The following is a 14,315-nucleotide window of genomic DNA, read 5'->3' as shown; positions in this document are numbered from 1 at the left end:
TTTAATGGTGAGAAATTTCACCCTAATTCAGCCTCAGTCCATCCGCCATTAATCACAATGTAATCCTGATGTTAATAAGCAGCCCATCAGATCAGGCATCAGGCTGCTGCTCTGGCACTGATAACTGTGTGTCTTTATTAATATTAGTACAGTTCATATGTGTGCAGACACAAACTGCACCGAAAGGAAAGGACGTCTCAGTTCTCTAAAAACAGACTTCCTTGTTATTTCTTCCCTTCTTTCCTTCTTCTCGTCTCTCTGTGCATCCCTGACTGAGGCGAAAGGAAAAGATGCGATCGAGGGAAACGGGGATGCAGTTAGGCGACATGAGACCTCTTCTGAGCATGTTATTGATCGCAACATTATCAGTATTACCGGATATTGAAGCGCTGACGACTGGCCTGGAACTACCGTATCAAGCAAGCCGTAACTTCGATCCCCGTGGTCAAATCAGCCGCACGTAAATTTAAACTGTGCGAGTATTCTCAGCATTACGGTAAATGCGAAGAAACAGCGTATTACACACATCCTCAATATCAAGCATTTTTACTGCAGCAATCTGGAGAAATTTAAGAACAAAAGTCCATATGTACCCCAAGTGGCATATTTGACCATATTTGAGCTACAATAAAATATTATTGCTCAATATTTCCTGGCTAAGGATGGTATATTTGACTTCTACACATGTAAGACTACACACATACTCAATATCATGCATTTTTACTGCAGCAATTTGGAGAAATTTAAGAACTAAAGTCCATATTTGTACCTCCAAGTGGCATATTTCACCATATTTGAGCTACTGTAAAATAATTTCACTCAATATTTCCTGGCTAAGGATGATATATCTGACTTCTACACGTCTAAGACTACACGCATACTCAATATCATGCATTTTTACTGCAGCAATTTGGAGAAATTCCAGAACAAAAGTCCATATTTGTACCTCCAAGTGGCACATTTGACCATATTTGAGCTACTGTAAAAACATATTGCTCAATATTTCCTGGATATGGATGGTATATCTGACTTCTGCACATCTAAGACTACACACATCCTCAATATCAAGCATTCTTACTGCAGCAATTTGGAGAAATTTAAGAACAAAAGTCCATATGTGTACCTCCAAGTGGCACATTTGATCATATTTGAGCTACTATAAAATATTATTGCTCAATATTTCCTGGCTAAGGATGGTCTATTTGACTTCTACACATGGAAGACTACACACACACTCAATATCAAGCATTTTTACTGCAGCAATTTGGAGAAATTTGAAGACAAAAGTCCATATTTTTACCTCCAAGAGACATATTTTCATATATTTGAGCTACTGTAAAATAATATTGCTCAATATTTCCTGGCTAAAGATGGTATATTTGACTTCTGCACATCTAAGACTACAAGTATACTTCATATCAAGCATTTTTACTGTACCAATTTGGAGAAATCTTACGAACAAAAGTCCATATTTGTACCTCAAAGTGGTATATTTTCATATATTTGAGCTACTTTAAAAATATATTGCTCATTATTTCCTGGCTATGGATGATATATTCGACTTCTACACATCTAAGACTACAAGTATACTTCATATCAAGCATTTTTACTGCAGCAATGTGGAGAAATTTAAGAACAAAAGTCCATATTTGTTCCTCCAAGTGGCATATTTTCTTATATTTAAGCTACTGTAAAAACATATTGCTCAATATTTCCTGGCTAAAGATGGTATATTTGACTTCTGCACATCTAAGACTACAAACATAATTAATATCAAGCATTTGTACTGCACCAATTCATTTCATTATACTTCAAGAATGATGCAGTAATCATGACAAAATTTCACACAAATGTTTAATAACATGTTATAAGAAAGTGATGATAAAGTCATCCAAAATTAAACACTAAACTCAAAATTCTACACAATCCTAATTTGTTTACTTTTGTCACAAAATGAAATTCCAGTCCATATTCTTGGTATTTTGCAGCTCTGCTGTGTCCATTTGCAGGCATTGTACGTGGAACCACCTGCAACAGCTGTCACAGTGAATCTGTTAAAGGGGAAATAATTACCTTTAACTGCAAAACACCAAATTCAGAAATCATCCCTTAAGCAGGATTCAACCAAATTATCAAAGTTTTATTATTCCTTAAAATAAAATTCTGTATTGCCATTGTCATGTGTTGCAGCCATGACCATAAGGATGCATTTCTCAATGTTCTCCTGTCTTTACCCTTCCCCTGTGTGTCAGTCTCTTCATGTTTGTCTCTTTGATGTGTCTGTGTGTCTGTGGGTGTTTTTATACATGCTGACTTGCACTTGTTTGCCTCCTCTCTTCTCTTCACCTGGTCACCTGGCAATTGGTTTCCCCTTAGCCATCACAGAAGATATTCCAGTAACTGAGACGAGGACAGAGGATTCTTCTAGAGGAGCTTATAGTGAGAGAACACAAGTATGTCCAATGAGGACGTCTATTATCAAGAAGCATGACGTATGCTACACTGAAAGCCTTTCAATTATTCTTTATTCACACATGCTTACTGAGTGCATTGTACCTACTGTCTCTTCCTCATAGTTGTCTCTCAAATACTTGCTGAGAGGGGACACAAGGCAGACATGTGATTAAGGAAAGCTATAGGAAACAAGTCAACTTATAGTCTCAAATGTGTAAAAGTCAAATATACCATCCATAGCCAGGAAATATTGAGCAATATATTTTTACAGTAGCTCAAATATATGAAAATATGTCACTTGGAGGTACAAATATGGACTTTTTTTCTTAAATTTCTCCAAATTGCTGCAGTAAAAGTGCTTGATATTGAGTATGTGTGTAGTCTTACATCTTTAGAAGTCAAACATACCATCCTTAGCCAGGAAATATTGAGCAAAATTATTTTACAGTAGCTCAAATATAGTGAAATATGCAACTTGGAGGTACAAATATGGACTTTTGTTCTTAAATTTCTCCAAAATGTTACAGTAAAAATACTTGATATTGAGTACACGTGTGGTCTTAGATGTGCAGAAGTCAGATATACCATCCATAGCCAGGAAATATTGAGCAATATGTTTTTACAGTAGCTCAAATATGGTCAAATGTGCCACTTGGAGGTAAAAATAAGGACATTTATTGTTGAATTTCTCCAAATTGGTACAGTAAAAATGCTTGATATTAAGTGTGTGTGTAGTCTTAAATGTGTAGAAGTCAAATATACCATCCATAGCCAGGAAATATTGAGCAATATGTTTTTACAGTAGCTCAAATATGGTGTAATATGCCACTTGGAGGTACAAATATGGACATTTCTCCAAAATGTTACAGTAAAAATACTTGATAATGAGTATACGTGTAGTCTTAGATGTGCAGAAGTCAGATATACCATCCTTAGCCAGGAAATATTGAGCAATAATATTTTATCGTAGCTCAAATATGGTAAAATATGCCACTTGGAGGTACACATATGGAAGTTTGTTCTTAAATTTCTCCAAATTGGTACAGTAAAAATGCTTGATATTAACCATGCTTGTAGTCTTAGATGTGTAGAAGTCACATATACCATCCTTAGCCAGGATATTTTGACGAATATGTTTTTACAGTAGCTCAAATATAGTGAAATATGCCACTTGGAGGTACAAATATGGACTTTTGTTCTTAAATTTCTCCAAATTGCTGCAGTAAAAATGCATGATATTGAGTATGCGTGTAGTCTTAGACGTGTAGAAGTCAAATATACCATCCGTAGCCAGGAAATATTGAGTGAAATTATTTTACAGTAGCTTAAATAGAAGAAAATATGCCACTTGGAGGCCTAAATATGGAATTGTGTTCTTAAATTTCTCCAAATTGCTGCAGTAAAAGTGCTTGATATTGAGTGTGTGTGTAGTCTTAGACGTGTAGAAGTCAAATATATCATACATAGTTAGGAATTATTGAGCAATATGTTTTTACAGTACCTCAAATATGGTCAAATATGCAATCTCTGTTCTTACCGTAATGGTGAGAATACTCGCACAGTCGAAATTTACGTGCGGCTGATTTCCGGCTACTGACTGCCAAACTATCTACGTTTTTATTGCAGTATTTTAACTGAGAATAAAGGTACGACGGAGTATTAGGGCCAGACTAAGAAAAAAAAATATTTTTTTTTTAAATTACGAGAATAAAGTCGTAATGTTACGAGAATAAAGTAAATGTAGGTTTTAATGAGAAAAAAAGCTTCGATAGAGTTATCAAGATCTGACGTGAGCAGCTCAACCAATCAGCAGCCTCAGCCTGAGCCCAGCAGCCTAACTAATGTGTTGATCATTTCGGTGTTAAACAGTTTTGCTGGCTGAGCCAACAGGCTGACAGTTCTCATAAAATTACGACTTTATTCTCGTAATTCCCCCCCTCAAAAAACGTTTCTCTTCGTATGGCCCTAATACTCCGTCGTATTAAGGAACACTGACATTTAGATAAATAAATATAGTTTGCAAGGAACACTGAGAGCAAGGGTTACCTAACACTATGTATTTATAGAAACATTGTAGTTTACCTACGGACTTAAAAACTGGACTGGTAGCATACAGGAAGCTTTAGTTTAGTCATGCCACAGAGGCATTGGGGCACGTTTATTGAAACTGGTATGTCTACATGACTGTGAGTCAATGAGTCTAGCAAACACACTGGAAATGAACTGAGACTAAAGTGAAAAACAAAATAAAAACTAATGAAAAATACAAAACATAATAACTCATGAATAGATCAGTGTCATCCATGTGGTGTACAAATCCGAATGAGAGACACAGATGGGGGTTGATATCAATGTTATCATCTGTAGACAGCAAAACAGGACATTTCCTCAAATGTTAGTTTGCCTCCTTAAATAATTTGAGGCTTCTTACAAATAAAAAAGCTGAGCGTCTGAGAGAGAAAAAAGCTTTTATTGACAACAATCGATGGTTCATTGGTAGGTAATACAAAGATTTTTTCTTAACAATAATTTTTAGAATTAAGACAATCACACAATCTTATGTTCAGATTTAATCCATGCATCTCTTTTTGGGTACACTCAAAACCACCACACGTGAAGCCTTACACAGAGGATTGGTTTAATGTAGAGTTGTCAAAGTGCATAGAGTAAAATCCTCAAATGTACTGGGTCCCATGAAAGTATTAGATGCAAAGAACAATGAACTACATTTCAGATCAGCACTGCACAAACAAGGATCAACAAAATGATCTGCAAGCCACTGGAGTCCGCGGTTGATTTAAGATACATTTTACAATCCAGAAACAGAAGCCATAAGAAATAGTCAACCAAACAACCACACCTTTATTCTACTAAGCATAGATGCAACCATTATATTATTTAAGGTGTGTAGAAATAGTAAACCAGTCCACATGACATCAGTACTCACACTCATTATGGTATGGGAAAGCTCTCAATAGTCTCACAAACTATGACGTCCCAAACCACATTTGTCCATTGTGATGATAAGCAGCGGAAAATAGTGAAAACAGCAGATTTCACTACCCAGGTTCAGACTGTACATGCAGTGGTGTACTGCACTTTTAAATATTGGCATGTAACCTAAAAATAGTTAAGTCACTCCGGACAACAGTGTCTTCTGAACCCCTTAAATGCAGCGCGGTCACAAGGATCAACGAGAACCATGTTCAAACAGCTACGTTCACTGTTACGGTGCTGTATGTTGTGTAGACAGATCTCTGCTGCTCGACACTCATAGATTCTCAGCTTTTAGCTTTTTTTTAGCTTTTAGCACCTGCAAAATGAGCATGGAATGTCTGAATGAAAATGATCAGCAGGCACACTGACCAGCCACTGATAGACTCCAGTGGTGCCCCGTCAGGAGATGAGCCACTGTATGTCATCAGGGTGCTTCAGCAAACACATCTTACAGGCCGGAGTAAACTTTGTATTAAACAGTAATTTACCCCTGTGAAACTAATATACATCTTACTACCTTCCTACAACCTTATCAAAAGCCAACAGAGCATTCTGATGGCTTGTTGGTTTAATGTGCCTACCATAGATATACAATAGTATAGCATTGTATTTCTATTGGGCATGCCATGCAAGCAGGACATCCCAGGTTTAAACATAGCCAAGCACTATTTCTGCACTTCATCCCGTTCCCTCTCCCCATTATTTCCTTGCTGTAAAAATAATCCAAAGAAAAAGCAGAACTTGATAAGAACAGAGTCTATGTGGCTTCTGTTCTCATCAGCTGAATCAGAGTTGAGTGACCAGATAGGGCTGGGCGATACGAACAATAGATTCATTCATCTCCCTAAAAAGACAGAGCAGCCAATCACATCACAGACACAAATCTATTTCTAGCTAATCACATGGTATCTTCTAGGAGTGTACATTTCAATGCGGTTGAGTTAGCATGCTATTGTTTTGGTATCAAAAGTAGGACAGATAGATGGAATACATGAGCACTCCTTCAGAGGAATCTTCAGTGAGTGTGTCAGCAAAGAAATGATAATCCAACAGTAACAAGGACTTTACATGCTGGACTTGTTGATTTATTCTAGAATTTACAGCCCATAAAATGTTTGTCATTTTCATTTTTTAAAGATTATTCATCTTAAAAGGAATCTTTAAATTTTTCATAACATGACATATTGATATCGACTGATATGGAGAAAAAAAATCCTGATGTTTGTCATATCGCCCCGCCCTATAACAGCTACACTCTAGCACACACCAAGAGATGCGTTTTTCAAATGCAGACTTCAGATGAAAACACTGTACTGACATATGCTGGACAGTGAAGAGATTAATTCACTTCTTCATCCGGTCGCATTCACAACCATTAGACAGCGCATTATAAGTAATCTGCAGTTACAATACAGGAGACACATTAGCACACACATGCCGTACAGTCAGTGCACAGTGTGTGTTACGTGTGTTCTGTTATCATAGAAAAGAAGAAAGTAGATGAAATTTCTCAGAATTGAAACCAACATAAGGAAACCCAGCTTCCACTTCTCCCAGCTTTTTTTTTATTCCTTCTGCATGTAAGATATAATATAGCTTCAAAAACACTTCCCATGAAGTGATTCAGTGCGTCACAGTCACTTAGGATGCAGACTGTAGACTTGAAAACACAAGAATTATTACTTTTCCTGTGTTTTGAGAAGCCAGCGTAATATTTGTGGTCACATAACCACAAATTCAGCAGCTGTAAATCACAGCTAATCACGAATAATGCTTTAAACAAAGACAACACGTAAACAAGAGCGCGGGGGGTAAAAACAGGTCAGCCTCCCGATATGAAAATTATTTTAACCAATGTTGGGTATATAATATTTTTAAATAAATTCAAGACTGGCTTTCTAAATATAATTAGTAGTTTTCTGTTTCAGTAATTAGATCAGCTTACTGTATGTGTGCACAGCTCCTCAGGCCTGCATCTTGCACAAAGTAATGGACGAGCCACTTGAGAAAATCCAGAAAGCTGGATACACTGCTTCAGAAAAGGGAAACACAAAGGAATGGAAGGGATACGCCCTGTCTGCCACGTTATAGAACGTTGCAGTGCCCTCCTCGCAATCCAACAGCACACCTACACGCTTTGAATTGGGATTAGCCAGCACGGTCTCACTGCTGTTATGCCACGCTGACAGCTTGACGTTAAACCACTCGACACACCAGGACTGGGCATTGCGGCCCAGTCGACTGGTGGGACCTTTGCGGTCAATGCAGCTGTAAGCTAAGCCTAGACCAATGAAGTTGTTGCTGCTTAGTTTGACTTCCCAGTAGTGGCGCCCTCTAGAGAAACCCTTGGAGGCGAGGACCTGGGAGCAGACAGCGAAGCGTTCAGGGCAGTCGGGGTAGTTTGTGTGCTCATCTGACACAGAGGCCTGTGTGAGGCCCTCACTCAGTGCGATGCGTTTGTGGGCCGTCTTTCGATCCAATGTGAGCACTGTTGCAACTGGTAGGGAAAGAAAAAAGATATTCCAATAACAGACATATTACCAGTTGAGGAGAAGATGCTTTCGACACGCATACACTTACATTTCAGAAGTTCGCTTCTTTTTTCAGCAGACGTTATGTCTGGGGGAATGTCCAATTTTTCTAAAACAAAAGAAGAAAGTAATTTGTGATCAGACACAGGGGCTGGGGCTGAAGTGTGTGTGTGTGTGTGTGTGTGTGTGAGAGAGAGTGGGGAGTTTGAAAGAAGTGAGCTTACCATACCCCTGTAGCCCACTCCTCATCTCTGCTTGAGGTTAGAAGATCCAGGCTACATTACCTTGTACATTAACTAAACTGTCTAAAGTGGAGATGTATTGTGGGTAATGTAGGTGCCAGATTTTGACAGGGAAGAAGAATTTGCGGAATAAATAATAATTTTGATAGATTTGTACTCTACACAGTGTGTCCGACAATGTTGCACTGCTAAATCAGTGTTTTTTTCCCAAACAGTGGATAGTGTCTACCTGGTTTCATTTTGGATTCGGCTGCAGGAGTACGGCCTCTGGATTTGTCTTTTCCACCGAGATCCAGCAGGTTTTCAATTGAACGGGCCTGACTCTTATTTCCCATATTTTCTTCAGTGGATAGGGGAGCTTTTTTCTGTTCTAAAGAAAAAAATGGAATATGTTTGTTTAGTAACTGCAGTGAAGTGTAATTTAATAAATAACTGCAATCGTTAACTGAAGCTAGAGTTCTTCCCTCGTTAATATAAATGGGGCGGACAAAATGTTATACACACGTCGTATGTAACAATACAATTCAACAACACAAACACTACAGACTCCAAAATGACCATGAAGTTGAATCAACACCTCTCTCAACAAGGGAACATTATAACCTTATTTACTGCATTAGTGTCAGCTGTGTCTAATAATCTGCCACCTGAGTGTTACGTTGCCCATTGGTCTTATACAAAAATGGACAATTTTCTTACTTGGTTTCTTCTTCGGAGCTGCTTTGGATTGAGAACCTGGACTGTTGGGCCTGTGGAGTGGGGGTTGGCCTGGAGCCCACTGCAGCTCTGAACAGGCAAGAAAATATAAAATGCTCGTCAGCTTTTGTTGTTTTTTTCAACACGTATAAAGCACATGTGGACAGATAGCATACCAGAAGTTCCAGAGCTCAAAGGTGTAAATCCTGAGGCAGAAGCTGCTGTTTCTGCTGAGGACATGCCAGATACTGTGATTACAAAAGTCTTTTAATCCATGACTTTAAAAAAATTTGCCCAATATCACAATACCATTGTAAAGGGATATTTTTATAATTCTTGTTTTCATTTCTGTTTCCACCAGTTCCCACATGACCCGACCCACCACATGCAATAATGGCAGTCTTAATTCTTAACATGATTGGCATCACTATACTTTCCTAGAGCGACATTATGTCACTTTTCTACCTTAAAATAACAGCTTCACCATCATTTTCGTTCATCATTTGCACTGTGTTGTAATAGGGTGAACGGTGTCTCTGTAATTCCCACTCTGCATCCAGTGTGCCTGTTCCTGTACTATGGAACTTTTGGTTCCAGGTCAAGTGCTAACATTTTATGGAAGTAGTCACACACCGTCACTGGTTTTGGCTCTGCCTCAACTCTGTCATTTAAAAAATAGTTTCCTGATGAACAGTAAAGTAACTGCAGTGAAATGTAGCCTTGCAGCTGTTAGCTTAGCCCCACTGGCAGCACCGGAGCTTTGGACAACGGGATGAGGACGTTTTCAGACCGAAGAGGATGGAGGAAGCTAAGTAGAGAAAAGGAGAGAGCGGGCCACCCGATAAGAGTGAATCTCGGACTGGGTTTTGGTTGTTGGTGAGAGCTTTGTGAAAAAAAAAGGTTGCAGACAGACGGCCAGCTGGCATTATTGCTGTAGGACTAATCAGTAAAATATTTTATTAAATAATTAGGTGTCGTGAAAACATACATGCTGTACATAAAAGAGTAAGACTTGAGTTTTCAGTTGGCTGTACTGAAACTGTATCTGAGTTTATCCCTCATGAACGACATGGTACGCAGTCAGAGCAAGGAGAACCACGTGGTCAGTTGAGGCTAGCTGCAAAAATGAGTAAATCTCCATAAGGCCCCCATATTAAAATGGCAAATTTTAGCAGAAATACACACTTTCAGTCCAGTACGGATACTGGGAAGGGCTTTTATCCCTCAGACTATTTCTCGGGAGGCAGCAAATTTTTTGCGCGAGAACGCAAAAGTTTTTTTTTATTTTTTTTATTTACCCCACCCATGTACTGTATATGTTATCTCCCACATGACCCCCCTCCTTTGGCTCCATACAAAAATGTGAAAATCACAGTGAAAATTGGTGTAGTCTATGTTGCTGTTAGCCCATTGTTGTGTCTGTGTTGCATAGCTATTGGTTACACTGTTTGTTGCGATTGTCTGTCCTACCCTGTGCATAATGGGATGGATTCCAGCCTCCATGTGGGATATAAACGGGTACAGGAAAATATGGCTGGATGGGTGGACGACCTGGACTGTGGGACCTGGGCATTTTTTTCTGCTTTTGAGACTCTGGTAGTTCTGAAACAGGGAAAGTAAAATGAGAAGACATTTTGATTTAATCACATTGGAAATAGTCCTGTGTTACAAAATGCTATCAAAGCACACAATGTGCTTGACAGAAATAAACGTATGTATGTAAGTAACTTTAGAGATTCAGTATGTAGACCACACACATATTGACATATACAAAAGAGATGAACATACCAGATTGAGGCTGAGATCCAGTACTTCCCAAGACAGGAAGTGCTTTTTGTTCTGTTAATGGTAAATGGACTTCATTAAGATAGTGTTTTACAATTAGCCTCTTATTCAATGATTCTCACACACACACACACACACACACACACACACAAAGCTCCAATGAAGATCTCACAGATACAATGATTGCACAAGGGAAAGAATCGATAAAGTCAACATTTGATTCAATATCCAGTGTATTTCACAATCACCTGGTTTAAGCATTGGTAGTCTGGACTGAACAGGCTGTTTAAGGATCTCTGTCAAAAACTCCTTCAGGGAAGCAGCAAAGGCCTGTGTTGCCATCACCTTCTTGGAGTCCAGGCTGATTCGAGGGGTGTGAGGGTCAAAGTTAGTGGCTGGGGGCAGGTCAAATGAAGCCTGTGAAGGAGGGATACAAGTTGTCTTCTTTGATTTTTGAAGAATTTGAAGATTAGAAAATGAGTTTCCCAATATTCACATCAGGCTTGGGTTGAACTTAACACGCTTTTGGCTGATTCATGTATAATACTTTGTGGAATTGACAACATGCATTGTCAATTTGCAGCCAGTTTAAAAGATTAAGTACAGCTTAACCCTTTTCACTGCAATCATTTACTGACTCAGGTTATCTTAAATCTTACTGTAAAAGTAAGTCCTCCATCACTTACACTGAAATCACTTTAAGAAAGGATCTCTTCACAGCCAGTATGAACAGAAGGAGGAGGATACAATATTCATGCCCATCATGAGTATTGTATTAAGACAGACATGTAAAAATAGATATCCAGATGAATATATTTCCCTCCAGTGCAAATTCTGGGAAATCCTTTAGTTTGTAGCTACATCCTATGTTAGAGGCAGGCAGAAATAAGGATCTCAGCAACAACTGTCAAGAATAATTCCATACCTGTTCAGAGCATCAAATAACATATTGCTAAGCCTTTTTAAAGCATTGTTTTATATTTGAATGTATAGTCAGGGCAAACAAGGCAGTTTTTGCTTTCCTTACATTTACCTAAATGATTCAGATCAGTTTGCAGCTACTGCAGATGATGACAGCTATCTCACCTGTAGGAAGGCCAGCGTTTGGGACTGACTCAGCAGACTGTGGATATCCTCTTTAGCTTTGCTCATGCCATCAATGTTCTCAGTGAACTTCTTCATGAGACCCTTGAGTTTGGTCTGACCAGTCTCCAGCTCATGTTCCACTGCACTGCAAGCATCACGCTCCTCTCGGGCCAACATATCCCGCATCTGCTGATAGTCAGCTGTCAAAGCTCTCATCCTGTTGGTCGCGGAGTCCTAGGGGAGGATCATGAGAGGATCCTTATATTGTTCAGTAGTTTAAAAAGACAGGTTAATGCGGCACAAAGTAACATTTTACAACACAAAAACTAATGGATTGCAAATGAACACAGATCCCTCGTTGTTGTTTAAAAAAAAATCAAGCTTCTTTCACCATGTTCCCCATTATTGTGGCTAATACAGTAAAAGTAAGTAATAAGTAGAATTACCTTTAGCCTGTTCTCCATGTCCCTCATTTGAGAGATAACGTCCTCATTCTTTGTAATCTTCCCAACCAGCAAACCCAACTTCGCCCTCAGGTCAAACTACAAATAATAATGAGATACATTTGGTTAATACAGACACAGCTCACAGCGAATCATGGACCATTATGCACAGACACCTGTTAACCCCGGTTAAGTGCTAACTTTGGGCATAATGCTGGCTTTTAGTTTCAGAACGGTTGTTCACTTTGGATTTGGCAATTATGTTCAGGTGATCAAGTCAAACCTCTCAAAAACAGCATCACCACTACAGGGTACCATAGACATTTTAAAAAGCCCACTCATAGACAAATATGGAAGAAGAAAGGCAAAAAAACAGTTTACTACTTTCTACCAAACAAATAGTCCCTATATGGAAACAGTTGACAGCGTCTTCTGCAGATTATGTAGAATCACAGACACACTGTCTGGATACACTCCTGTGAGCACAACAAACTAATTTTCAACCATTTCTTAAAACTTCTCCGGTGAATTCTGACAAACACACACCTCCTTCAGGTTCCTCTGCTCCTCAGGGGTCATGAAGGAGCAGCCTTTGTGGGCTTGCTGGAGGCAGAAGCTGCAGATTGGACGGCCATGTTGGCTGCAGAAGAACTCCATCAGCTTGTGGTGGTCCTGGCAGATACGCGCCATCAGGTCTCCGACTGGCTCCGTCAGCTGGTGGGGACGGAAAATCGGATTTTCCCGGTGAGGCCGCAGGTGCTCCTCACAGAAAGACGCCATACAGGTGAGACAGGTCCGCGACGCTTCTGCCTCCATGCACGTATCACAACGTATGACATCCTTCTTCTGGGCTTTGCTCTCCAATCCCTCCACGGTGGTCTCCTTGCTCGCCCTGGAGTTGAAGGTCTCCACGACGGTGCTGAGGACAGTGTTTTTCTTCAGCTCCGGTTTGGTGGCGAAGAGGGTCCGACACTGAGGGCAGCTGTAGGAGTCCTTCCAGGTTTCGAGGAGGCAGTCCTGGCAGAAGTTGTGTCCGCAGGGGATGGTCACCGGACAGTTAAAGGTACTCAGACAGATGCTACAGGTCAGCTCATCCTCCAGACTCATGAGAGAAAACTGACTCTCGTCGAAGTCGGCCATGATGGGAGGTCGAGTGAGGCTGCGAGGGAGAAACGAAACTTAACTCGTCATTGGTATGAAAACGAAAAACGAAACTAAAGAGCTGCTCGACTCGATAATTCAACATTTATTTTCAGTGGCAAATGTTTCCTTCTAGTTCGGCGCACTTTGTTAGCAACATAGTAGTGTTAAATTAAATTATCAGCGCAAAATGAAGACGAACGTAACTCAAGACGCGGTTTGAACATCGAACGCGACGCCGAGGTATAAGTTAATATTTAAGCCACGTTCACACGTTTGAAAACACGAAGAGGCAAATCAGAGTAAAACGTTTTTATATATTTACATAAAATCCTTACAATACCTTAAGTAGCCTACACAGTAAATGCAGGAGAACTCACCTGGACTGCTTTCTGCCTTAGTATTGTTCGGGTCTGTTAATGGGTCAGGTGTTGACGGCTCCTCTGGTTACTGATCAAGAGTGTGACTAGTCATGGTCCCTCCCTCTTTCCCTCTTTCCCTCTCTCCTTCTTTCCTTGCTCCCTCCCGTCCTGTCACGCACTCAGTCGTAAGCAGCAGATAACAAACCGAGGAGCAGTGAGCAGTCCTCTGTATGGAAGCCCATTTCCGCCAAGAAGAAAAAAAATAGATGAAATGTCAGGAATGACAAGATGAGATTAAAGAAATCACTCGTGGCTTCTTGTCAATTTGTGACTTAATGAGTCAAAACTATGACATTTAGTAAAACATTGTTGGACTTATAACTCCATAAAACTTTGTAGATAACATTGATTCTATAGTAGACATGTATGGTTGACTGTTTTTGATCATTTATAGTGGTCCTAGTTTAATCATTGATTGAGTATGAGGACTTTATTATCTTCAAACCTTTTAAAAATTAGAGTGGATTCCTTCAGACAAAATCCTCTTAAATCGGGTTAGTCTAATAGTAATCTATTATG

The 14,315-nt window shown here is 39.5% G+C and overlaps 1 protein-coding gene across 7 annotated transcripts; it reads right to left on the bottom strand.

The window, feature by feature from the left end:
- Positions 1-4,905: 4,905 nt before the first annotated feature.
- On the bottom strand, positions 4,906-13,919 carry trim25 (tripartite motif containing 25). Of its 7 annotated transcripts, none has more exons than XM_051386283.1 (12): positions 13,755-13,919; positions 12,781-13,393; positions 12,238-12,333; positions 11,792-12,025; positions 10,954-11,122; positions 10,709-10,759; positions 10,391-10,522; positions 9,097-9,168; positions 8,924-9,010; positions 8,454-8,594; positions 8,032-8,091; positions 4,906-7,948 (listed from the first exon to the last, which is right to left on the bottom strand). In XM_051386283.1, the coding sequence occupies exons 2-12, from the start codon at positions 13,372-13,374 to the stop codon at positions 7,416-7,418; spliced, it is 2,169 nt and encodes a 722-aa protein (XP_051242243.1). In that variant the 5' UTR covers positions 13,375-13,393; positions 13,755-13,919; the 3' UTR covers positions 4,906-7,415. The 7 variants fall into 7 exon arrangements, with proteins under 7 accessions (XP_051242243.1, XP_051242245.1, XP_051242246.1 ...); XM_051386285.1 differs by having other exon boundaries at positions 9,097-9,150; XM_051386286.1 differs by having other exon boundaries at positions 9,097-9,147.
- Between the last annotated feature and the right edge of the window lie 396 nt (positions 13,920-14,315).

The sequence above is a fragment of the Dicentrarchus labrax genome, unplaced genomic scaffold (assembly GCF_905237075.1).
Source record: "Dicentrarchus labrax unplaced genomic scaffold, dlabrax2021, whole genome shotgun sequence".
Taxonomy (NCBI): Eukaryota; Metazoa; Chordata; class Actinopteri; family Moronidae; genus Dicentrarchus; species Dicentrarchus labrax.
The sequence above is the reverse complement of the archived record's forward strand: the minus strand, read 5'-3'. Positions and strand labels throughout refer to the sequence as shown.

Excerpts from the sequence above, each read along its gene's own strand:
- trim25 (XM_051386283.1), bottom strand. The coding sequence starts at position 13,374 with ATGGCCGACTTCGACGAGAGTCAGTTTTCTCTCATGAGTCTGGAGGAT. Across the intron at positions 12,334-12,780 it reads AGCAGAGGAACCTGAAGGAG|TTTGACCTGAGGGCGAAGTT; the intron begins GTGTGTGTTTGT and ends TATTATTTGTAG. Across the intron at positions 10,760-10,953 it reads ACTACCAATGCTTAAACCAG|AACAAAAAGCACTTCCTGTC; the intron begins GTGATTGTGAAA and ends TACCATTAACAG.